The sequence below is a fragment of the Elgaria multicarinata genome, chromosome 10 (assembly GCF_023053635.1).
Source record: "Elgaria multicarinata webbii isolate HBS135686 ecotype San Diego chromosome 10, rElgMul1.1.pri, whole genome shotgun sequence".
NCBI classification, from domain to species: Eukaryota; Metazoa; Chordata; class Lepidosauria; order Squamata; family Anguidae; genus Elgaria; species Elgaria multicarinata.
In genome coordinates this window covers 15,616,392-15,642,205 of record NC_086180.1, presented here as the reverse complement: position 1 = coordinate 15,642,205, position 25,814 = coordinate 15,616,392, and the positions used below count along the sequence as shown (strand labels likewise).

General features: G+C 45.8%; 1 protein-coding gene across 4 annotated transcripts in view; it reads left to right on the top strand.

Moving 5' to 3' along the window:
- The window catches only part of RASGEF1B (RasGEF domain family member 1B), a 42,500-nt gene that overhangs the window by 11,184 nt on the left and 5,502 nt on the right, over positions 1 to 25,814 (top strand). For 2 of the 4 annotated variants that reach the window (XM_063136195.1, XM_063136193.1), the window contains exons 2-13: positions 4,100 to 4,282; positions 10,079 to 10,201; positions 10,474 to 10,551; positions 11,328 to 11,465; positions 16,614 to 16,826; positions 16,944 to 17,018; positions 17,748 to 17,843; positions 18,781 to 18,883; positions 20,068 to 20,147; positions 20,955 to 21,050; positions 23,740 to 23,835; positions 25,155 to 25,278. In XM_063136195.1, coding sequence (XP_062992265.1) covers positions 4,106 to 4,282; positions 10,079 to 10,201; positions 10,474 to 10,551; positions 11,328 to 11,465; positions 16,614 to 16,826; positions 16,944 to 17,018; positions 17,748 to 17,843; positions 18,781 to 18,883; positions 20,068 to 20,147; positions 20,955 to 21,050; positions 23,740 to 23,835; positions 25,155 to 25,278 — 1,399 coding nt within the window. In that variant the 5' untranslated portion in view covers positions 4,100 to 4,105. The remainder of the gene's footprint in view (positions 1 to 4,099; positions 4,283 to 10,078; positions 10,202 to 10,473; positions 10,552 to 11,327; positions 11,466 to 16,613; positions 16,827 to 16,943; positions 17,019 to 17,747; positions 17,844 to 18,780; positions 18,884 to 20,067; positions 20,148 to 20,954; positions 21,051 to 23,739; positions 23,836 to 25,154; positions 25,279 to 25,814) is intronic. The other 2 variants (XM_063136196.1, XM_063136194.1) reach the window with 1 other exon arrangement.

The window sequence follows — 25,814 nt, the reverse complement described above, 5'->3', positions numbered from 1 at the left end:
GATGCTTGTCCAGCTGCCTCTTGAATGCCTCTAGTGTGGGAGAGCCCACAACCTCCCTAGGTAGCTGATTCCATTGTCGTACTGCTGTAACAGTCAGGAATTTTTTCCTGATGTCCAGCTGGAATCTGGCTTCCTTTAACTTGAGCCCGTTATTCTGTGTCCTGCACTCGGGAAGGATCGAGAAGAGATCCTGGCCCTCCTCTGTGTGACAACCTTTTAAGTATTTGAAGAGTGCTAGCATGTCTCCCCTCCATCTTCTCTTCTCCAGGCTAAACATGCCCAGTTCCTTCAGTCTCTCTTCATAGCGCTTTGTTTCCAGACCCCTGATCATCCTGGTTGACCTGACCGAGTTCCAGTTGCCTCTTCCCAGGGAGCTCTCTTGTTCTTCCACCACTGGAGATCAGCTTTGAAGACAAAGGACTCTCTCCCCCTCCCCACCCCGCAATTCTCTTTTTGCAAATGTTTTGATCCTTCCAAGTGCAGCATGTGACCTTCTCATGCTGCTTTTCACCCGCTGGGCTTCTGTCATCAGAGCTCCTCGTTCCAGGGAAGTCCAGCCACCTCTTCTTCCCCCCCTTCTGCGGCGGCACGTGGATTGCTCTTATTCTTATTCTTCTCCTTCATCACCACCCCCACCACCCCCATCCCGACTGATCTGGCTAGGAGGAATCCAATCCCTGGTTGAACAGCTGCTTGGAGAGATGAATGTGACTTTTCAGATGCTGAGCCTGCTGCTCTCCCTTATTTTGATGCAAATCTCCTTTGGCATTTTGAAAAGCGGGATTAGCGAGGGGGTCATGTAGGCCGGGAGGGGCGACGCTCTGCTCCGTGTGTCTCTCCCCCCCCCTTCCGCCACTCCACGAGCAGCACGTTTTGCTTTCTCTTTTTGTTTACTCGCTGGATCCTCTAGTCTTCTGTGGAGTTTGAATGCCTTCATTGTCTTGACCTGCTGCCAGAAGCAAGCCAGCCTTTCGGCGCTCCGTACGTGTGCCGTGCGTTCCCTCCCCCACCCTTTCTTGTCCCCAGGAATCCAGCTAATAACTTAATAGCTTCTCGTCATCTCCCCCTGCAAAGTGCTTTGTTGAGAGTTGCAGAATGCACAGATGGAGAGGGAGAGAGAAGCCTACTTAGCCACAAGCTGCCCTATTGCCACTTGTCCTCCAAAGTCAGGTGTTTTCCCAGGCAGGCGCACACCAAAGCACGCATTTATTTACTCTTCTTTTTTAAGAGACAGAGGCTTCCCTCCCTGCTGCCCCCTCCCTTCCTGACACACACCAAGAGGATTTGGCACACAATAGAGTGAGAAGCAGCGGCATCTGCACTTAAATAATGCCCTGCGGGGGCATTCAAGCTTTTTTTTCAGGCAAAACCGTGCCAACGCTGCTTGTGCAGCAGCTGGCCTGCATGAATTAGGGTTGCGATTTGAGCTTCCTCCCAGTCGAATTCTCGGAGGAGTCTAAGCGATGGGTTGTACATGTGCCCATCTATATAGATAATGACCTGGTTCCTATGTAATGACAACCCAAGAGAACGGGTTGGATATGGGTTGCCGTTGAATGATGGGTTGTTGTTACATGAGAACCCCGCACCAGGGTTTAGCTATGAGTTGTTAACCATGAACAATCCAGTGTTCACAACACAACAACCATGGGTTCTCTTCTTGGGTTGTTTGTGGTTAACAAGCCATAGTGAAATTGTAGTGCAGGGTTCACACATGACAACCCATGATTCAGCAACAACCCATACTCAACCCATACTCTCAGTTTTGTTGAAATATATAGAAACTATGGCCTGGTTTGCATGTAATAACAACCAATATGCATTGAATCATGGATTGTTGTTGAATCGTGGGTTGTCGTTATGTGCAAACCCTGCACTATGGTTTAATTATGGCTTGTTAACTATGAGCAACCGAAAGTTCACAACCCAGCAACAAAGCGTGAGTTCTCTTCCTGGGTACTCAACCCATACTGAACCCATTCTCTGGACTGTCGTTCTGTGCACATCAGGCCAGAGGAAGCTGCCTTACACAGAGTCAGGACCTTGGTCTGTCTAGCTCAGTATTGTCTACACTAACTGGCAGCAGCTCTCCAGGGTTTCTGGCAGGGTCTTTTGCAACCCTACCTGGAGATGCCAGAGGCTGAACCTGGGCTGTCTGTATGCAAAGCATGTGCACCACCACTTCCCTGTTTTTTAATGCAGTGCTTCTCATTTGATCCTCAGATGAAATGTGATGAGAATTATTGGGTGCTCTAATAAATCAAAGGCACACAGTACACTTTGGGATGAATCTTACCTGTTCTCTTTACAGTGGCTTCTTTTTCCAGTTGAGGCTTTAGCCTGCATCCATAGTAATCAGGGATACATGGGGAAAATCTTACAAGAACATGTTCAGTGTTTTTATCTGAATTACGTCTCATATCTGTTCTGTGATGCTGAAACAATACCAGGGCTCCACTGTCTTGTTTGTTGAACAAACATGTACCGAGAGCCAGTCTAAAAGTACACAGCGTGATCATATTTAATGTACTGTCAGCAAAAACGAACGTGACACTGCTGCATTTTTTGTTAGTCCTGCAGACCGTTGGAAAAATACTTTGGCTAATCCCCATCATTGACTCTTGCTTGAGTTACATGAACTACTGGTACTAGTGGAATTTGGAATTCCAAAAGTGAATAGGGTTGGTGCCAGAGCTTTTGCACACAGCTGAGCATTCTCAACCCGCAAGACTTCTTCAGTCCGATCTGTTTCCGCAACCTCACGCAAGACCGTTGCGTTGCAGCCCATGTAAAACCCATGTGTGTGCGGAACATCTTATACAACTTGTGATTTGAATTGGCCCTTGGGATAAATGGAAAGCATGAAAAAGAGTTATGTGGACAGGTGGTGTTGGAGTACCACCTCTAGCATGACCATAAAGACCACAATACCTGATGGAACGCCTTTCCTGACATGAACCTACCCGAACGCTACGTTCAGCATCTAAGGTCCTCCTCCGGGTGCCTACCCTGAGGGAAGCTTGGAGGATGGCAACAAGAGAGAGGGGCTTCTCTGTGGTGCCCCCCCACAACTGTGGAACAATCTCCCTGACAAGGCCTGCCTGGCGCCGACATTGTTAACTTTTCTGCGCCTGCTCAAGACTTTTCTCTTTTCCCAGGCATTTAGCAATATGAAAAGAGCCTGGGTCTGGGTTTTTTTAGGCTCATCGTTTTTAAAGTTGTTATAGCGGTTTTAAATGTGTGTGTATATTGCACGTTTTTGTGGTTTTTAATTTTTGTATATCGTTTTTAAGTGTTTTTATCTTATGGGAACCACCCAGAGAGCTTTGGCTATGGTGCGGTATACAAATGTAATAAATAAATAATAAAAAGTAGGTCTCAGTATTGAAAAAGAAAGCCCATAGTAGGATCCAACTATGTGGAGCAAGAAAGTGTGAGTATAACTCAAGATTACTGGCCTGGGTAAACAAAAATGGTTTGGGGTCCCGGCCCAATTCAAAGTGCTGGTATTAACATTTAAAGCCCTAAATGGCTTGGGGCCAGGCTGTCTGAAGGAATGCCTCCTCACATATGTACCTGCCTGGACCTTAAGGTCATCCTCAGGGGTCCTTCTCCGTGAGCCCCTGCCAAAGGAAGTGAGGCAGGTAGCTACCAGGAGGAGGGCCTTCTCTGCTGTGGCACCCCAGATGTGGAATGAGCTCCCTAAGGAGGTTCGCCTGGCACCTACACTATATTCTTTCAGACGCCAGGTGAAGACATTTTCATTCTCTCAGCATTTTAACAGTCTATAAATTTAATTTTAACTTGGCTGTTTCAAATTTGTATTTTAAATTTGTAGTTCTGCACTGCTGCTGATTTTATCCTGGTTCTGCTTTTTATATTGTATTTTATATCATGTTTTTATACTGTTTGTTTTATACTTTGAACGGTTTTAATTTTTGTGAACCACCTAGAGAGAGCTTCGGCTGTGGGGCGGTATAAAAATGCAATCAATCAATAAAAAACGTTATTCAGGATAAAGACGTGGAGAAAACCTGGCAATGTGGCATTCCCATAGCGTGAGGCAATAAACTTTTCTCTTTGCTCTTCGTTTTCCCAGGACAACATGCCACAGACGCCTCCCTTTGCAGCTATGTTCGACAGCAATGGTTACAACCGAAACCTGTATCAGTCAAAAGAGGACAGCTGTGGAGGACTCTACTACCATGACAACAACCTGCTGTCGGGATCCTTGGAAGCCCTCATCCAGCACTTAGTGCCCACAATTGATTACTACCCTGATGTAAGTGTGCTCCATTCACAAATTAAATCAGTTTGGCCTACTGCAGTCTCCACCACCCTGGTGTTTGGTCAGCAATTCCCATAATTCCAAGCCATGGCCAGTTATGGGAGTTGCAGCTGCAAACATCTGGAGGGGCCCAGGTTGGGGAGGACTGGACTGTTGTGTATCAGAATAAGAACATAGGAAGTTCTTGGAATTGTTGTAGATCGCAAGCTGAATATGAGCCAACAGTGCAATATGGCTGCAAAAAAGGCAAATGCTATTTTGGGCTGCATTAATAGAAGTATAGCTTCCAAATCACGTGAGGTACTGGTTCCTCTCTATTCGGTCCTGGTTAGGCCTCATCTAGAGTATTGTGTCCAGTTCTGGGCTCCACAATTCAAGGAGGACGCAGACAAGCTGGAGCGTGTTCAGAAGAGGGCAACCAGGATGATCAGGGGTCTAGAAACAAAGCCCTATGAAGAGAGACTGAAAGAACTGGGCATGTTTAGCCTGGAGAAGAGAAGATTGAGGGGAGACATGATAGCACTCTTCAAATACTTAAAAGGTTGTCACACAGAGGAGGGCCAGATTTCTTCTCCCAGAGTGCAGGACACGGAATAATGGACTCAAGTTAAAGGAAGCCAGATTCCTGATGGACATCAGGAAAAACTTCCTGACTGTTAGAGCAGTGTGACAATGGAACCAGTTACCTAGGGAGGTTGTGGGCTCTCCCACACTAGAGGCCTTCAAGAGGCAGCTGGACAACCATCTGTCAGGGATGCTTTAGGGTGGATTCCTGCATTGAGCAGAGGGTTGGACTCAATGGCCTTGTAGGCCCCTTCCAACTCTGCTATTCTATGATTCTATGATTCTAAGTTGCCTTCAACTGAGTCAGACCACGGGTCCATCTGGTCCAGTATTGTCGACTCTGACTGGCAATAATGACTCTTCTGGGTTTTAGGGAGGAATTTTTCCTGCCCTACCTGGAGACATCAGGGAACAAACCTGGGACCTTTTGCATTCAAAGTATGTGTTCTACTACTGAGCTACGAGCCCTCATTTAAATAAGAAGAAAGGAGGGCCCAGCAAGGAGTGTTGTGCATATTATGGAGAATGCCGTGTCCTGTGGAGAAAGTGGATAAGCTGCAGGCAACAGTCTAAAGCTGTTTTTTGTTGTTTCGTCTCAGTTCAGCAGCTCTTAAAATGAATCAGGCCACAGAATACCATTTGCTGTATTCCCCGCCCCCCCAGTAACTAAATCCCTGAGGTTTCCAGCAATGTTGCAAACGATCAAAGTTTATTGAGAAAAGATCACAAAACGGTCACCATGTGCAGGCTGGGGCTTTCGTTTTCTCTCCACTCTTCCTCCCCGACCTGCTCAGTTTGATGATGTTTCAGCTATGGATTTGGCACACACTGGGCTCATTAATATCGCCCTGGATCAAGGTGGTATGCAGAAGTCAGTTTTGCATTCCTCCAAGATGAGGATGAGCTGTTCAATATCCTCAGGGCCAGCTCAGAAGCAGCTGCGGATACTGGCAAACACGGGTATTTCTTACCCTCCACAAAGAGGTGATGGTCTTAGGACTGGCCTTTTTCTCTCCCTGTTACTAGTCACGTAAGTTTCTTTGACTGTTATCTGTCAGAAAACTTAAAGTTCAACTGCATACACTAAAAAGTATAAAATTGTTAGTAGTATATGACTGGTAGTAATTAGAAGCCTTGACTGTGAACACACTGTCTACCAGGAGATAATGTTCATGAGTGTACTTACAATGGTGTGTCCTTGTTGCAGAGGAATTACACCCACATAGAAATTAGCCACCCATGAAGTTCCCCTCTGTATAATGCAGTCAATTTAACCACCTGGCGGCCTCCAGATGTGTTGCACTACAACTCCTATTATCCCTAGTCAGCCTGCAGGGTGCCAGGTTGGGAAAGGCGGGTGTTATGAATTTGCTTATACCCAGCCACAAGACTTCACATACTCAGCCAACAGATGAAAATCCATTTCCAACTTTCGGCAACTTTGATCTGAGTTGCAGATCTTCGAGATTGTGCTGAGCAGGATAAGTTTCTTAATCTGTCGATTACATCCTTGACTCCTCCGATGTTCATTATCCAAATAAATAAGCTTGCTTTGTGATGACTCCCAAATGCTCACTGATTCATGCCCATGCGTATAAGCTGTGTAATCTACTCACCCTTGTCGAAAACTCACATGGGGATGGCTAACTCCTCAAGCCTTGTGGAATTTTCCATCCCATGATGGACTGGCTGACGGCAAGAGACCAACACACGTTCCACACTGGAAAGATGCAGAACAGGATATAGAACATTCTCTGGTCCTTCATTGTGTCATTTGTGTGTCAGGCAAAAATGATGCAAAATAGATTTTAAGAAGCATTAAGATATGGGTGGGCAACCCACGGACCCCAGGTGCCCTCCTGCAGTGCTGTTGAATTTGTCGGCAGTGGGGGAAAAGTATTTTACACCTAAGGTCCTCCTCCAAGTGCCTACACCGAGGGAAGCTCGGAGGATGGCAACAAAGGAGAGGGCCTTCTCTGTGGTGGGCCCCCCAACTGTGGAATGATCTCCCTAATGAGGCCCGCCTGGCACCGACACTCCCTAATGAGGCACTTCTCCCAGGCATTTAGCAATATGAAATGAGCCTAGGTCTGGTTTTTTAGGCTCACAGTTTTTAAAGTTGTTATAGGGGCTTTAAATGTATGTGTATATTGCATGTATATTGCATGTTTTTGTGGTTTTTAATTTTTGTATATTGTTTTTAAGTGTCTAAATATTATGTAAACCACCCAGAGAGTTTCAGCTATGGGGCAGTATACAAATGCAAATAATAATAATAATAATAATAATAATAATAATAATAATAATAATAATAAAAAAATATGGGTGGGCTATCAAGTTGACCTCTGATCAGCTGGCGCATTTTAACAGAGGGCCATAGAAATGAAAGTCACTGAATTGACTGGAGGCAAAGTAACTACCTTGCAGTTTAAATAGTTTCACAGAGAATAAATTATATATATAATGGTTGCAACATACGTACTTTGCATACTAAGAAGTGAAATTGAAATGTAAAAATGTTGTTATTTTGTCTGCTTTGTTAAAAGGTTTGGGATGGTAGATTTTTGAAGAGCCACTTTTCTCTTAGTATCTGTCTAGTTTCAGTATTCGGTATTATTGCTACTTAACTTTTTCATAGCCACAGGGCATTAGCCATGATACAGAGCATATATTTCCTCTGAAGAGGGATTGTGAACAAAAACTCTAATCGCAGCCTCAATCACTTGGAAGAAAGCCTCATTGATTTTAAATGAGCTTATTTCCAAGCAAAGCTGATACTGTAGCAGGCCGTTTGTGGCTTGTGTATTATTTATTTATTTATTTATTTATTTATTACATTTTTATACCGCCCAATAGCCGAAGCTCTCTGGGCGGTTCACAAAAATTAAAACCACAGTAAAACACCCAACAGTTTAAAACACAATTACGAAATACAGTATAAAAAGCACAACCAGGATAAAACCACACAGCAAAGTTGATATAAGATTAAAATACAGAGTTAAAACAGTAAAATTTAAATTTAAGTTAAAATTAAGTGTTAAAATATTGAGTGAATAAAAAGGTCTTCAGCTGGCGATGAAAGCAGTACAGTGTAGGCGCCAGGCGGACCTCTCTGGGGAGCTCGTTCCACAACCGGGGTGCCACAGCGGAGAAAGCCCTCCTCCTAGTAGCCATCTGCCTCACTTCCTTTGGCAGGGGCTCACGGAGAAGGGCCCCTGTAGATGATCTTAAGGTCCGGGTAGGTACATATGGGAGGAGGCGTTCCTTCAGATAACCTGGCCCCAAACCGTTTAGGGCTTTAAATGTCAATACCAGCACTTTGAATTGGGCCCGGACCTGGACTGGCACCCAATGAAGTTGTAAAAGGACTGGCGTAATGTGATCTTGTGTATCCTTCCCCCACCCCACCCCCACCCCCGGATTGTGGATGTCCAAGCATTTGTGCATCTGCTTTTACTTTAAGTTGCAAAGTGCAGAGTCAGGGCTCATCTACACCAAGCAGACATTCCACTATGCAAGTGGTATGAAAGCGGTATATAAAAGGCAGGAGCCACACTGCTACCTTATAGTGGTACTGAAGTACACTGACAACTGTTGGGGCCCACTGACACATGCCATATACTGCTTTCATACCGCTTTCATAATACTATATCCTGCTTGGTGTAGATGTGTCATGGGCCCCAACAATGGTCAGTGCACTTCATTCCCACTATAAAGCAGTAGTGTGGCTCCTGCCTTTTCTATACCACTTTCATGGCACTTCCATAGTGGAATATCCTGCTTGGTGTAGTTGAGCCCTCAGTCTGAGCACTATGCACTTTGATGCTTTTGTCTTTGGTTGCCTGGAGTCCATTCTTAGGCCATTGCTAGACCAGGCTATTTCCCGGGCTGATACCCGGGATCGCCCCTGTGCATCCACATGAGACACTGGGGATCCCAAGCTCAGGTAGGGATCAACACTCGCTGGCCCTGGGATATAGCCTACCCCTTTGGGGCCCACTTTTTCCCGCGGTCTCGGGCTTTTCTCGGGAGCCGGGAGCCGCGCACGGGGCACAGCGCTCCCCAGGAGCGCTGTACCCATCGGGGGCAGGATGGGGGGAACGGGGAAACCCATTTTTTTTAAAAAAAACACTTACCTTTGCGCACAATCGTTCGTGCGCGTCGTCCCCTTTAAAAGTAAAAAAAAATGGCGGGTGCAACGGCTCACTTCGTGAGGTTGCCTCGCCTTACATGTAAACGAGGGCGACGTCCCGCAATACTTGCACCGCGGGGTCTCCCCTCGTCCGTCGTGGATTTACTGGTAGGTCTAGCAAAGGCCTCACTCGCCAAAGGAGACTAGGCGAATGGCTAAATTCAAGCCTAGGAGAGAAGATACTGATGGTGAAGGTGAGAGAATGAGAAGTGGGATATTAGAGAGCAGCTGCAGTCTACACGGAAGGTCAGCCTTAAAATAAGGACATTACATTACAACAGGAAGGTGCTTATGGGTTTTAAAGAGAAGGATAATACATAGGCAGTTTCAAAATAGTAACATTTAATTTGGCATACCTGTTTATCAATTGGGGGAAATGGAGGCTTTCAAAAGTCAAATTACAGCATAGAGGGTCATGTTCTGTGTGGGGACAACTGATTTCAGTAATCCTTACATCAAAAGTAGCCCTCTAAAGTAGTTGCCTTTCATAAGAGATGAATTCGCTTACCTAAGACCGTCTGTGGGTACATGATAGAGGCGCAAGTCTTTAAGTCAGCCTTCCGCAAGTTGGTGCCCTCCAGATGTTTGGCAACCCCGACTCCCATGATCCTCAGCCAAGTTGGCTGGGGGTGATGGAAATTGTAGTCTGGAGGGCACCAGATTGAAGTAGGGCTGCTCTATGCCACTAGGCTGCACGGCACGTGTTTCGCAAGGGGGAAAGGTTCTGAAATTGCATCGCAGGCGATTCTGAGGAACAAAATACCTGTGCAACGTTCTCTTGCCTAAGGATGATCGGCTCAGCTGAGCGCCCTGCCCTGTCTGTGGCCTAGCCTTGGCTAACCAAGGTGTGATGTATTCACAATGGATTCTGAAGATCGTGGCGTCTGATGCAATTCAGCTTTACCGCTGATCTCTGCAGTATTGGGATCTCTCCCAAGATAACGCCACAAGTTGTCTGCTGTCTGATAAAGCCCGGGCACACGAGGCGCCCTGAGTGAAATAACACACGTCTCTTGTTTGTCTCTCCCCTGCAGAGAACATACATATTCACCTTCCTGCTCAGCTCTCGCCTCTTCGTGCACCCTTACGAGTTAATGGCAAAGGTTTGCCACCTGTGTACTGATCCACAAAGGCTGGAGGAGCCTGTGGCTGATAAAGTAAGTGGCCTGCCTCACCGATGTCCCTGTCCCTGTTCAGATGACACACTAAGCCACAGTGGTGAAGCATTCTGAGCTAAACATTATGGCTTAGTGTGTCATGTGAACCATGACTAAGCATATTGTGGGAACCGTTCCTAGCCATGGTGGCTGTATAGCTACGGTTCAAACACGCTCACTAACCATTTGCTGCAAAAGGGTTAGCAGCCTAACCATGGCTTAGCATGTCGTCTGAACAGGCCCACTGAGTGTTGCCCCATGCTTGATTACAGGAGAGACGGGCCAGTAGCACAAGCCGGCCCAGCCCACCTTGGCCCCGAACTCCAGACGCATTGAAGCTGGCTGCTCTTGTGAGTTACATGGCGATCACGTCTTTCCTCCAAGCGGCCAATACGGCATGCATGGTTCTCCTACTCCTCTTTTATCCTCACAGCAATCCTGTGAGGTATTTTTTTATGACCCTTGTATACCGCTGTATATAATAACAGCGGCTCACATTAAATATAAACATGAAGGTAGGTTATAATGGCTGAGAGTTGCTGAATGGACCAAAGCCACCTGGAGAGTTTCGGGTCTGAGTGGGGATTTGAACCCAGGACTTCCAGATGCAACACTCTAAGCCAAGGGTGAGGAACCTCTTTTAGCCCAAGAGCCAGATTCCATTTTGGAGAAGCACTCGGGCTGCATTCTAGTGGTGGGTGGAACCGAAAGCAAAAGGGGCGTGGCCAAAATACCAGCATATTTGAGCCGAAAACTCTCCATACCAGTAACTAAGCCTCAGGAGAGGCACTTTTAAAGTGGCTGCTATTTGAATCATGGTTGGTTTTGTTTCTACCTGAGAACAGGAGCTGAAGGGGGGGAACCTGTGGCTGTCCAGAAGTTGTTGGAACTCCAACTCCCATCAGCCCCAGCCAGAACAGCCAATCATTATGATGGTCGTTGTAGTCCAATGACAGCTTGAAGGCCTGGAGGTTCCCACCCCTGGCTTACCTGAAGTCATACTCTGGCCGTGGCCTTGTGTACCCCACGCAGTGTGCTGCAATAAACTCCAGCCGTCTGCTCTGACTGCAATGCAGAATGACTCACCAGATCAACCCTATTGCTGCTTTTCTCCCACTCTTTCCAGAGCCAATTGCGGAAAATCGCCCCCAAGATCCTTCAGTTGTTGACGGAGTGGACAGAGACGTTTCCGTACGATTTTCGAGACGAGCGAATGATGAGGAATTTAAAGGATCTGGCCCATCGCATAGCCAGCGGGGACGAGGTGAGTCTCTTGGGAGGGCCAGCGTAATCCTGCCGCAGCGACAGAGTCTGCCCAGCCTCCACGGTGCCTGTTCACACATGATACTTAAAAGTGGCTGGAGAGCAGGGTTGGGCAGCATGCAAACAGCCGCCCCGTCTGCTCCCACCGCCTCTGCATTTCCCCCCCTCCTTCTTTAAAAAAAAAGTGAGAAGGAGTCGGTTTGCTTCTGAAATTTGGCCCCAAATTTTAATGTAAGAGTTTGATCTGTCACCAGCTTTAATCCTGGGTCTTGTGTGTGTGTGGTAGGGGACCAGCCATACAGAGTTTGGGGAAATGTTGCTCTGAGCCCCTTGCAAAATAATTTTGAAGGCCTGCTTTTTATCTGTCCGGGATCTGTCCAGGATCTGATGCAAGTCACATCTTTAAGCTCTCCCGTGTGACTTCTCTGTTCCTTCGGCTTAGGGCTCTTTTCCCACACCTCCCATCTATTTATCTATCTATCCGCTCAGCGTCTGGCCTGCTTCTGAAATCTCTGTGGGCCTCTTCTCTCCCACCTCCCCCTTCAACCCAGCTGCCTCTTTTCCCTTTGACAAGCCACCTGTTCACCAGCTGGGGCCTGCCGGCTAGCATGTGGGAACACAAATGCTTGGAGATACGCATGCATGTGTTATTTCCTCAGACTTTATATCCCATCTTCTCTGGGGGATGGGGTGGGATATTTCCTATTTAGAAACTTACAATTATTGTTTGAAAGGATTTGTAATTAGAAGTTTTAGCTTGGTTTTTTTCCTTTGAAGGACGTGTACAGAATACAATGGAAAGCTATGGCAAAGGGCCCCATGTAAAGCCCTGAGAGGCATCTACAGAGAACGAGCCATGTAGAAAGTTCTGCACATGGCATGAGTTTGTGAGCACGCATGAGTTCTTCAGTAGATAAATTGTGGGAGAAAAGGTTCCTTGAGAGTCAGAAATCTGTGGTTTTAAGGTAGGGTGACCATATGAAAAGGAGGACAGGGCTCCTTATCTTTAACAGTAATGTAGAAAAGGGAATTTCAGCAGGTGTCAATTGAAGAGGGTGAAATTCCCTCTTCATCACAACAGTTAAAGCTGCAGAAGCCCTGCCCTCTTTTGTATCTGGTCACTCTACAATAGCTAGTGTAGCTTTAACTGTTGTGATGAAGAGGGAAATTCATCCTCTTCAATTGACACCTGCTGCAATTCCCTCTTCTACATTACTATTAAAGATACAGCAGCCCTGTCCTCCTTTTCATATGGTCACCCTATTTAAGGACAAAACAGAAAGAAGTCCTACAATTCCCAGCCATGCTGCCCAGAGCATGCTGGAAATTGTAGGACTTTTTTCTGTCTAAACACACAGCTAGGTTCATGATGGGTGGTTTACAAGTATTCCTAAGGCTGCAATCCTATGCATGTCTTGACAGAAAAAAAAAACCCTCTTCCAACTCATGACAGAAAAAAACTGTTACATCTCCCAGCGTTCCACACCCAGCCATGCTGGCTGGGGAATGCTGGGAGTTGTATAGGCTGAGCATATGAAAAGGAGGACAGGGCTCCTGTATCTTTAACAGATGCATAGAAAAGGGAATTTCAGCAGGTGTCATTTGTATATATGGAGAACCTGGTGAAATTTCCTCTTCATCACAACAGTTAAAGCTGCAGGTGCCCTGTCCTCTTTTAAATCTGGTCACTCTAGTATAGCTCCTGCACCTTTAACTATTGCGATGAAGAGGGAATTTCAACAGGTTCCCCATATATACAAATGACACCTTCTGAAATTCCCTTTTCAATACAACTGTTAAGGATACAGGAGCCCTGTCCTCCTTTTCATATGGTCACCCTAGAGTTGTAGGACTTCTCTCTTTCCCTCTCTCTCTCTCTCTCTCTCTCTCTCTCTCTCAACATGCATAGGATTGCATCCTTAATAAATAAAACAAGTGATTCTGTCTGTGTCTTCTAACGTGGAAAAAAATACTGGGAACGCTGGTGTTGCAGTACAGATTTGAGCATCATAAATTATTAGTTATATTGGCTAGTAATTCTCTTGGAAGGGTAAATGCAGACGATGGTGACCTTGTTTCTATGGCACTGCATTGCAGATCATGCAGGAGTTCTGGGGCTTCTCAGCGCATGGTTGCCCACAAAGTCCTCCTTCATGGGTTCATGTCTCCCATTTCTGCCCAAGTGACTCTGAACAGCCACCCTTCTTGAATGCTTTTGGCCCTCCTCGCAAATCTCTGTTCTTCAATCCACATTTTGTGATGCAGCAAAGTGAGGCAGCTGAGAGTATTTCTGAAGGACTGCATGCCGTTAGAGCTGGGTTTAAGACAGGGTGGGCAACAAGTGGACCTCTGGATGTTCCTGGACTACAACTCCTATCATCCCCCACCATTGGCTATGCTGGATAGGGCTGATGGGCTTCGAAGTCCAGCAAGAACGGGAAGTCCACAAGTTTCCCACCCCAGGTTAAGATTGGTCTATCCTGGTGGAAGAATTTATTTATTTATTCATTGCATTTATATTTGTGCTGGGCCGAATCCTGCCCCCGATTTTCGGGAACTTTCTCTCTCTCTGCGAAAGAGGCATTGTTTTTTCTGCCTCTTTCACAGTGAGGGAGGAATTTGGATAATTTTCTCCTTGGGGAAGGAGACAGGGTTTCCACATACCTTTTTTAAGTGTAGCCATTTGAAAAAAACAAGGTTGACTTTGCCACTGAGTATATCCTTGGCAGGGAGTGGTAATCATTCATACCTCCCTGTTTCATGTGCCTGAATGTATCATATTCACACATATTATTGTTTATTTATTTATTTAAAACATTTATATCCTGCCCTATATCATTAAGATCTCAGAGCATACAAATAAAAGCACACAGTATAAAATAAATATGCACAGTTAAAAACAAATTAAAACCCTAAAAATGTAATGTGTGGTGTCGCCTTGAATTTAATTATACTTAGAAGCCCTTAACACACACACAGAAAGTAAAATTGCTTATATTCATCTAGTGATTGCTAGCATAAGAATGAAAACACACACACAATCTTTGCACTGACCTTTATTTGCTGCCCTGTCAAATTGTGAAGTTTTCCCCAAAGCATCGGCGTACATTGGTTATCTGAGAGGCATCCTGTGATAAGGATACCCATTGCCTTTAGGCTGGTCTTTGTTACAGCTTTATATCGCTACAGGAAGTCATCTCTTGTTATAGGTGCCCTTCACAAAAATAAATACCAGCACTGTCATTGTCTTTCACAGCTTGATCTTGCCCTTTCGCCAGAAGGTTAAATGTTTAAAACAGGAAAGAAACAACAAAAATAACAATCTTGGATTTGTGTGATAGAAACCTGCAGTCTTCCACTTTCTACCTGTAATTTCCTCACTCACAGCCCCTAAAAGTTGTATGTTTGCAGTTTATGGATTATCTTCTCTGTCAAAGGCTGCTGTATATGATGTCTTGTGTCTTCACCGTGCACCACTGCTTCATAGAATCATAGAATAGTAGAGTTGGAAGGGGCCTATAAGGCCATCGTGTCCAACCCCCTGCTCAATACAGGAATCCACCTTAAAGCATCCCTGACAGATGGTTGTCCAGCTGCCTCTTAAAGGCCTCTAGTGTGGGAGAGCCCACAACCTCCCTAGGTAATTGGCTCCATTGTCGTACTGCTCTAACAGTCAGGAAGTTTTCCTGATGTCCAGCTGGAATCTGGCTTCCTGTAACTTGAGCCCGTTATTCCGTGTCCTGCACTCTGGGATGATCAAGAAGAGATCCTGGTCCCCCTCTGTGACAACCTTTCAAGTATTTGAAGAGAGCTATCATGTCTCCCCTCAATCTTCCCTTCAGGCTAAACATGCCCAGTTCTTTCAGTCTCTCATAGGGCTTTTTTTGTGTCCACAGCACAACTTACCCCAAACACTTTTATGCGCACAGCCACAAGCTGCTTTGGGAGAGCGGTTAAACCTGAAGGAGAGTGCAAAGAGAGTTCGTTTTGTGCATGTGTTTCCTGTACTAGATGATCTTGCTGGGATGCATTCCACTTTTATCGCTTCACTTTCCACCCCCGTCAAACAATGTCTTTACTAGTTTCTGATTTGGGAACCGGGCCAGAACTCTGTGATGGGAACGCAAAAATGTTGATGCCAAAACCGACCCTTTAAAGTTCAGACTGGCCTTGGGATCCGCATGCTGGGGAGAGCTTGTTGTTGTTTTATTGCAATGCAGTGGTAAATCAGGGATGGGCAACTTGAGGCCCGCCAGATGTTTCAGCCTGCAACTCCCTCAGCAGATTGGCTATGCTGGCTAGGACTGGTGGGAGTTCGAGGCCAAAACATTTGGTGGGTCACAAGTTGCCAGCCTTGTGGTATTTTATTTTATTTGCAATCCACCCAATAACCGGTGTTCCAGAAATGTGCATGCTATCTCAGGTCCTGTTTTGCTTACATGGCTGCGAGAGCGTGTTTCCACGGGACCAGTATTCCAGACCAGAGGGTTTCTCTCTGCAGTTGGCTTCTAATTTTAGATGGAGGGTTTTTTTACAGCCAAACGACCTCTCTCCTTGCTAGAGCCAACCTCAGGGCTGCAGCTGGCAATGAGTGCATTCCAATAACATGGCCAAATGTCAGCTGGTGAGATTCCTTGCACATCTTAGCAACTTCTGAAACGGTCGGCTCCCGTATTACTCTGAGTAACACGGGGCTGTCTTTGAAGATACTTCAGAAGCTTCTTCCAGTGCCAAACGCAGCTGCCTGGTTGCTTGTGGGAGGGAAGCAATCAGAGCAGATAATATAGAATTCATACCAGCTATGCTGCTTGAAATCACATTTCAGGCTCTGTGCAAAGTATTGGTTGTTACTTTTAAAGACCTAAGTTCTTTAGGGCCAGATTATGTGAAGACCTGCCTGCCCCTATATGAGCCTGCCTGGCCCTTAAAGTTAGCCACAGAGAACTTGCACATGGACACACTGGGAGGTCTATCACACTGGCAGGGCCTTCTCAGTGGTGGCCCCAGATTGTGGAAGTCCCTTCTGCAGGAAGTGCATCGGGTACCCTTGTTGATTGCTTTTGAATGAGATCTAAAGACCTTGTTGCTACAGAAACAGAATAAATATAGACAGATGGGTAGATTGATTGCTTCTGTTTTGCTTTTGCAGATGTACCGGAAAAATGTGCAGCAACTCATCCAGAGTCTCATTCGTAAGCTGGCTTCTCTTAGCCAGTACGAGGAGGTGCTTGCAAAAATCAACGCAACCTCAACGGACAGACTGACAGTCCTGAAGAACAAACCTCAAGCCATCCAGCGCGACATCATCTCCGTCTGCAGTGACCCCTACATGTTAGCTCAGCAGTTGACTCATATAGAGCTAGTGAGTTGATGCTTCCGCCCCATCTCACCATTCCAAGATGATTTGTTCACCGTTTGTTTTGGCGTCTATGGGAATTTGAACATGCAATTGAATCCTTCCTTCCTTTTCTTTCTTCAGGAGAGGCTCAATTATATTGGACCACAAGAATTTGTCCAAGCATTTGTCCAAAAGGATCCACTGGATAACGACAAGGTGAATGGGGAGGGGGGGTTGTGGGAGAGTCTGCGCACTGTTCACATGGATGCCATCCTCAACTCAAGTGGCATTTAGGAGTCCCATCTGCCAAGGAGAAGGGGAACCTAAAGCAGACTTTCCCAACCTGGTGACCTCCAGATATTTTGGACTTCAGTTCCCATCAGCCCTAGGCAGCATGGCCCATGGGCAGGAATGCAGGCAGTTGTAGTCCAAAACATCTAGAGGCAACCAGGTAGGGGAAGGCAGAACTAAAGGATAGCCAGGAACCAGTACAGGGAGTGTGGAGGCTGCCTGAGGTTGCTCTTGACTTCTCATAAGGTTATGTCAGTCCGTAACGGAGAAGAGACCGGTAGTGGGGGCTGGGGGCTCCGATGTCAGTGGGGCGGTGGATCTGCCTGGGTTTCAGTCAGAACCCTAAAGGAGCAAGCTTGGGCATGTTGTTGGAACAGAGTATAGGCTTTTGTTTTAGTAATGGTTTTATTATTTTGTTTGTAATTTCAGAGTTCAGATTTTAATGGCGCTTACATGTTGTGCCTTTTGATATGGGTTGCTAGCCACCTTGGGCTCCTTGTGAGGAAAGGGGGGGGGAATCCATTAAGTAATACTGCATATACTTTCAAGAAAGCTTATACTAGCGATCACCCAGTGAAGCCAATAGTACGGCTACAGGCTTAGGATATTTCCTAACCCCTCAAAAGGTGACCTGGGAAACTTTTGTCTTCTTAGACCTGCTTTGGTGATCGTAAGAAGACCCGGAACCTGCAAGCATATGTGGAATGGTTCAACAGGCTCAGCTATTTGGTTGCCACAGAAATATGCATGGTGAGCAAATCTGTCTGTCTTCCCTGTTGCTGTTTTTATCCTTTTTTAAAAAAATCCTTTTGTGCGAGTTCAGAGTGATGAAACCTCCGAAAGCTTAAGAACCGTTCTGCGTAGGACACCCAGCGAGGTAGTAAAATTCTCCACGGTGCCACTTCAGAGCACTGGTGGGGCTGTGGAGGAGTCCTACTTTTAATGCTCCCCCCACATAAAAAAGCTCCTTGCTAGAAGTAAACTAAAAAACATTTTATGACATTTCTATACCACTCAATAGCTGAAGCTCTTCCTAAACGTTCCTGTGATGTGATTGTTTACTACATGCAGGGGGTGTTGTATTCGGGTTGTTTGTTTTTAACACGGAGTGGGGAGCATTAAAAATATGGCATGCACACTCGGACCCTCTGGCTCTGCACTAAGTTACTCGTTGATGGATTTAAAGCATTTTTACTCCACTCTTTCGCGAAAAAGGCTCCCAGAGTAGCTTACAAAGTAACAAGACAGTCCCTGCTTTCAGAATAGCTTACAGTCCAAAAGATATGGCCCACAAGGAGAAAGGAGGGAAGCAAGCTGAGACACCCAATACTTAAAGTGACAGTAGCTGGATGGAATGGCTGCCACTAAGGGACAGGTGGAGAGAGCCAAAGGCAGCTGGTGTCTCAGCAGAGGAGGTGATGGAGAAGCCCTGCTTCTCTGCTCTCCCACTGCTCTGCAGCATGAAGGAATAGTGAATGCTGGGGAGAGCAACTGGGCAATGTGCTATGTGTTAAGGCTGGAGTTGGTGGGAGCACCCTAAGTTCCCTTCTCATTGTCTCACAAGGTCTTCTCTGCCATGCTGCTTTTCAGACTTACTGTATCTATTAAAATCCATTAACTTGTAGTGCTGTGAAAAGCGTGGGTGACCCATGGTGTTTTTTTTTTGTTTTTTGTCTCCCTCCTGCAGCCTGTGAAGAAAAAACACAGAGTGAGAATGATAGAGTATTTCATTGATGTGGCCCGGGAATGCTTTAACATTGGAAACTTCAACTCTTTAATGGCCATCATTTGTGAGTACAAACAGAAGTCCTTTGTACATATACCGTTGTTTGTTTGTAAAAGGTGCTTGGTTTGGAAGGAAGTTGTCTTGCCTCAACCTGATCCAGGCCAGATCAAGACAGCTTGTGGATGATTGCCGTCAACGGCGGTAACCTCCGTGTCTCCTTTTCTCCTCTGGCCTTGTAATGTCACATCTCTGTGTGTTTCCCGCAAGCTCTCTTCACTTCATTGGCTCCTATGTGCAGAGCTGGGGTCACTCACAACACAGTGATGTGGCATGAGGAGGAGGAGGAGGAGGAGGAGGAGGAATTTAAGAAGAACCATGCTGGATCAGACCAAAAGTCTATCTAGTCCAGCATTCTGTTCCCACAGTGGCCAAGCAGATGCCTATGGGAAGCCTACAAGCAGGACATGAATGCAATAGCATCCTCTCACTTGTGTTCCCCAGCGACTGGTATTCAGAGAAGTTCTCCCAGTGATACTGGATGTTATAGTCACCCTACTTGTAGTGATTGATAGCCTTCTCCACCATGAATTTGACTCATGCCCCTTCAAAGCTGTTCATGTTGGAGGCCAGAATAGTTGTGGGAAGTGGGGGTGACTGAGGGCAAGAGACAGGGACTTGCCTAAAGCCACCTGGTGAGTTCATGGCAGAAACAGGACTTGGACCTGGGACTTCGGGGTTCTTAGCTCAGTCTCGTAGCCGCTACGCTACACCAGCTCTCAGGTGAGAGGAGGCGATGATGCAGGACTTCTTTCAGCATCAGCCAGGAGATCCCGAAGCATCTAGCTGTGACTTCACAGCACTGTGGGCAAGCCAGCTATGGAGGAGAGGCTGGTAGAGCACCTGCTTTGCATGCAGAAGGTCCCAGGTTCGATCCCCAGCATTTCCAGTTACGGCTAGGAAGGACTCCTGCCTGAAACCCTGGAGAGCTGCTGCTGCCAGTCAGTGTCGACAATACTGGGGTGAGATGGACCCATGGTCTGACTCAGTATAGGGCAGCTTCCTACGTTCCTATGTTTTTTGCCCAAAATGACGACTCCTGCACTCATTTGGTGGTGTGTGTGTGTGTGTGTGTTCAAAGCAATTACTCACCTTTTCCTGATTTTAAATATATTTAGGCTTGAATATTCATATATCCTTTCTCTCTCATCTCCTTCTCCTTATTTTCCCTGTCACCCTTTCAACTACAAGCTGGAATGAATATGAGCCCCGTCTCTAGGCTAAAGAAAACATGGTCAAAAGTCAAGACAGCCAAGTTTGACATTCTTGAGGTAAATCAGATTTCGATCATCTAAAATCTTTTTCTTCCCCTCCCAATTGCATGGAGGTGGAGAGGTGGGGCAGAAATCCTTCACAGGACTGCTCACCTGTGCATGCCTACATACCTGTCCTGTGCATTCTATGTACCGCTAATGTTAGTACTGCTAAAAACTAGGGGCGAAAGGATCATCCCAAATGTGCTGGTTATGTTTTGTTACATTGGTAATGAGGAGGGAAGCCTCATGGGTCTTCCCAACAGGGTTTCATGAGGACTAAGCCCAGTCTGTTTGGATGAGGTGGCACGCATGCTCAAAAAAGTTTCTAGCCTTTTAGAAAACTCTAGTAGTCTTCACCAGAGCTGGGAAATGTAGCATCCTTATGATGTTTGGGGCTACAATTCTCATCAGCTGCAGCCAGCATGGCCAATAGTCAGGGATTATGGGATTTGTTGTCAAAACCCCTGGTCTGTGCTTGCCATATGCCATTAAATAAGCAGAGCATTATAGAAGATGTCACCCGTTAATGCTTTTACTTCCAAATAATTTAGATAATCCATAGTTGATTTAGATTAGAGTGAAATTTACACTGGCTTTCTCCATCTATCTCTGGCTCTCTTGCAAATTTGATGGGCCTTTGCTAACAGTCCCCCCCTTTTTCTTTTTTCTTTTACTGTACATGGTCTTAAAACATTCTAGTCTCTGCTTCATATTGGATGCTGTCCCCCCTAAAATAATTGCTGGACTTCTCCAGGATCTGTAATGAGATTACGTGTGGCATGAAATGTGTTTATCTACCATTGCCGCTCTTTCTTTCTTTAGCATCAAATGGACCCTTCCAGCAATTTCTACAATTACCGCACAGCCCTGCGTGGAGCCACTCAGAGGTCTCTGACAGCTCACAGCAATCGGGAGAAGGTAGGATTGTAAATATCTTTGCAGTTAAACTGTGCTTTGATGGTGAGCCGTCTGCTGGGTGCACAGTCTCCTGTTCCTCTGAACCAGTCCTTCTTAACCTGATGCTCTCCAGATGTATCTGAGTACAACACATGTACATTTTAGTGCCAAAGAGAATGTTTGGTTGTTGTTTTTAATTTAAGGGCTGCTCTTTAAGAGTGTGCCAAATGCAATAGACACATTGCTTTCTGGTGTGCAGTTTTGACCATAGTACTTCTGACCTATACCAACAGCACTGGCTTCCATTCTGTTTGTTTCTGGGTACAATTCAATGTGCTTGCGCTCACTTATAAAATCCTTAACACTTTGGGGCCTAGATATCTGTAGGAATGCCTCCTCCCCTATGAGACCGCTCATTGCTTAGGATCCATTTCGGAGGGAGTATTACATGTCCCCACCCCCACGAGAGATTAGTTGGTGGCAAAACAAACAGGGCCTTCGCTGTGGTGGCAACCAGTTTGTGGAACTAACTTCCCAAAGAGGTTAGATTAGTTTAGTTTTATTTGTGCCTTTTCGTTACACCTGGCATTAGGATGACATTAAATGTAATTCTGCATTCTGTTTTTAAACAGGGTGTTGTTGTTGTTTTGCTTCCTGCTTTAATTCCTTTAGAACATCATTTACATTGTTTTTATTTTTATGTCTCCTTATGTGTGTGTGTGTGTGTGTGTGTTGGGGGACAAAAGGCAAAGAATAAATAATTTTATAAATAAATGCAAAGCCATGCATTTTCACATTTCGGCTTTAAAGCTCTATTTTGAGAGCCACCCCAACCCAACCCACCCTGCAAAGAAGCCCGTGTCGATAGCAATCGCTTGCATTGTTCAAAGACAGCAGTTTTATTTATGGTCCTGGTCTGAAGGTTTTCTTACAGACATACCTAGTTTAAAGCCACACTTGTTTGCAAGGAGCAAGGCTGCATAGGCTTGTTAATTTGCTTCTTGAAAAGGCCGAAGGGAAATGGAAGGCTTCAGGCCTAAACTAGAGAAATGGATGAAAAGTGAATGAGAATCACCAGCAGGCTGGTGGGAGCATAAGACGCTCTACTGTAGCTTTCATCCAGGAGAAAGGAAGGATTTATAATAATTCAGAAGAATCAAACCAGAGCACTTACTCTGAGCCTGTCTTTAGCTCTCCTTCGCCTTCCATCCTGATGGAAGCATTTGTTTTTCATTTCTTTTCGATTCCCCCTTCTGCCCTTGATGCCTTTCACAGAGAATCAATTTCCAAGGGAGTTTCTCTCCCGCACCCCCAACTCCCCACTTCCCGATAGCCCAGCCTGTAAAAGAAATGGAGCAGACTTGTAAAGGGTGAGAAAGAAATGCTTTGCTCTTGGATGAAAGGCATAAAGATGAAGACAAACAGACCCAGGCCGTTACAGGGCTGCCCCTTGGCCAAAGAAATCTCTGTAGCGTTTGTTGTGTCTTTTAGGAGAGCAGTGTACTCTAGGGTTCAGCTAAACCGAAAAAAAGGCCAATCTTTACTTTGTCTTCCTTAAGAACTGTTCTCAGGTGTATGGATGTGTAATAGGAATAGGTTTGGAAGATAATATGATCTGGTACTCCAAACTTTTAAAAATCATTAAGCCTATGATATTTTATTTCATTTAAGATTCTCTGTGTGTGTGTGTGTGTGTGTGTGTGTGTGTATTTCTTGTGTATATAATACAAGCTCAATTCAGGGCCAGTACTCTGAGGCGAATTGGGGTGTGTGTGTGTGTGTGCTGTGCAAAGCCCTAGTGTTTAGCGACTACATCAATTTCTGTTTTTACTCAAGAGTAGGTGCAGGGTCCCCAATCAGGATCAGGATCCCTACATTGTGCGGGGAGAGGGGAGAATGTGGCTTTTTAGATCTGGCTCATGGCCCTGCATCTATTCTATAGTAAAATTGAAGTGGGGGAGACACAGCTGCTAGGCATGGGGTAGGCCTGTCATCCCTCCCCACTGGCTGTGTTGGCTAAGGCTTCATGGAAGTGGTAGGCCAAAACGTCCAGAGAGCCACAAGTTGCCCACTCCTGTGCTATACACACATGTGAAGTAAGGTCTGTTTGGGCCCTTAAGCATTCAAGAGTGTGTACTGGGGCTCAAAGTGTGTACTGGGATAGAGCCTTGCATACTGCACCCTACAACTCCATGCATAGGGTGACCATATGAGAAGGAGGACAGGGCTCCTGTATCTTTAACAGTTGCATAGAAAAAGGGAATTTCAGCAGGTGTCATTTGCATGCATGCTGCACCTGGTGAAATTCCCTCTTCATCACAACAGTTAAAGCTGCAGGAGCCCTGCCCTGTTTTGTATCTGGTGCCCCATCCCCCTCAGTTCAGACCTTGCTGGTGTGCATGGGTAGGGAGACCAAGCTGAAACTTCCAGGTTTCAGTCAAAACTCTAAAGGAGAGTTCTAACTGATTCTGACTGAAACTCGGAGCGGATTTACCACCCCATTGACATCAAAGCCACCAGCCTCCACTCCACTCGTTTCAGCTCCAGGAAGGAGACAAATATGCTCTGCCCGCTAGGCTACATGCAATTAGTTGGTTTCACGGATTTTAACCAGGAGTGACTTGAGTTTGCCAAGAACCGTGCCTGTTGTGCTGCCAACTTCCTGGATTGGATGTTGATCCTGAAAGGCCGTTGTCCCTTCTTCCTTTAGATTGTGATCCCTTTCTTCAGCCTGCTCATCAAGGACATTTACTTCCTCAACGAAGGCTGTGCCAACCGGCTGCCCAACGGCCACGTCAATTTTGAAGTAAGTAGAGCATGCTGGGCATTTCCTGGTGGTTTTCACTGCCAAGCGTTGCTAATTAAAATGTGAGCAGAAAGCCTGGCCTGGGGATTGCTGCTGTTCTCTTGATGCTAATTGTGAGCAAGACTAAAGACAGGTCTGGTCATTTAGGTTCTGCTACAGCATCACGTTGCCTGGGATCCATTCATGGACAGAATGCTCTGATCTGTCTCCTCCCCCTCCCGTCATTGGTCAGGGCCCTTCTTTTAAATAATTTTTTTTTAAAAATGCATCTCCTGACTCTGAGTAGTTACGAAATGCCTTTCTCTCTGGCTAACTGGTGTCCCCTTACCCAATTCACAGAAGTAAAGACCAAGGCTTCATTCTGTGGCTGGGGTTTTCTGTCAAGGGCCTCATTTCCTTGGGGGTGAACTGTTGGGAGCTGTAGGGCAGAGGTGGCTGGGGTGAGAGCCAGAAATGGACAGGGGTACAGCCTTCTCTCTCACTCTCTCTTTCTGCCACCCCTTCTCTCTCTCTCTTTCTCTGACCCCGTTCAGATGACACGTGGTGGTTAAGCACTTTGAGCTTAACACTATGGCTAAGGGTGTCGTGTGAACCATTCCTAACCATGGTAGCTAAACAACCCTGGTTGTTTAAATATGCTCACTAACCATCTGTTGCAAAAGGGTTAGTAGCCTAACCATGGCTTAGCATGTTGTTCGAACAGTCTCTCCCCCCTTTCTCTTGCTCTCTCTCTCTCCCCCTGCCTTTCTCACTGTCTCTCTCTCTCTCTCTTCCCCCATTTCTCACTGTCTCTCTCTCACCCCCGTTTGGCAGCAAGGGGTGAGAGGACAGAGCTGTGGGCGATGTCGCTAGCCCCACTGCCTTCAGTTGTGACAGAGGATGCTGTCCCGTTACCAGTACTGAAGAGAAATTCAGCTGCCACTCCAATTGGCTTTTGTACATGGAATTGGAGAGGGCGCCATCTTGTCTTTTGCCTCAGGCAGCAAAATGTCTTGAGCCAGCCCTCTCTGTGAGCAGAAAAAGCTAAATCTTCCCCTCCCTGAGTTCTCAGCTTGTGGCTCCTCACCCCTACTCTAAAAGAAAACATTAGAGGGAGAGGTTTCACAGGGAAGTGGTGTCTTCACATCTTCATTCAAAACACCAACGTGTACCTCCTTTATCCCAAGTTTAGGAAGCATTAGTATGGAATCCCCACCCCAGGTTCTTTCCTTTGACTGGAATCAAACTCAGTTTAGTTATTGTTGGGTTTGCTTCGTGCTTTTGCTGATGTGTTGTTGTTTTTCCTCCCCTCCCTGGTCGTCCTCCATTTTTTATTCTAGAAATTTTGGGAACTGGCTAAACAAGTGAGTGAATTCATGACATGGAAACAAGTGGAATGCCCTTTTGAGAGGGACCGGAAAATCCTTCAGTACTTGGTCACCGTCCCTGTCTTCAGTGAGGATGGTAAGACATGAGCAAGTTTGGTTCACTGTATTATTTAGTGAAGACCTTCTTTTTATGCTTGCAAGCAGTTCATCTTCTGAGCGGCTGATGGCTTCTTAGGTTTTCGTAACTCTGGATTAGCTTTTTCACCTGCTCTCTCTGGCCTCCGTTTTTAATTCTAATTTTAATGGTTTTATTGCTTTGTATTGTTGTTTTGGGTGATCTTGAGTGTTTCATTTGAGACAGAAGGCACAGGATATAACTAATCTCAATAAATTAGGAGCGATGGCTGACCCAGCGTTTGACTTTGCTGGAAGGAACTTCTGACATACAAATTATGAAAAGAAGGACAGCCGGGCTCTCACTGCAACTGAAGAACCTGATACTTCCCCTCCTTTACTTATTTGATTTATTTTCGTCAAGAACGTGCTGTTCAAGGCAAGATTAAAATTAACCAAGATGAATATGAATTTAGTTAAAACGATCATAAAATGAATAAATGAAGAACACAGTTAAAAACATAACAATAATAGAAATAAAAATAGCCAATGGAACCT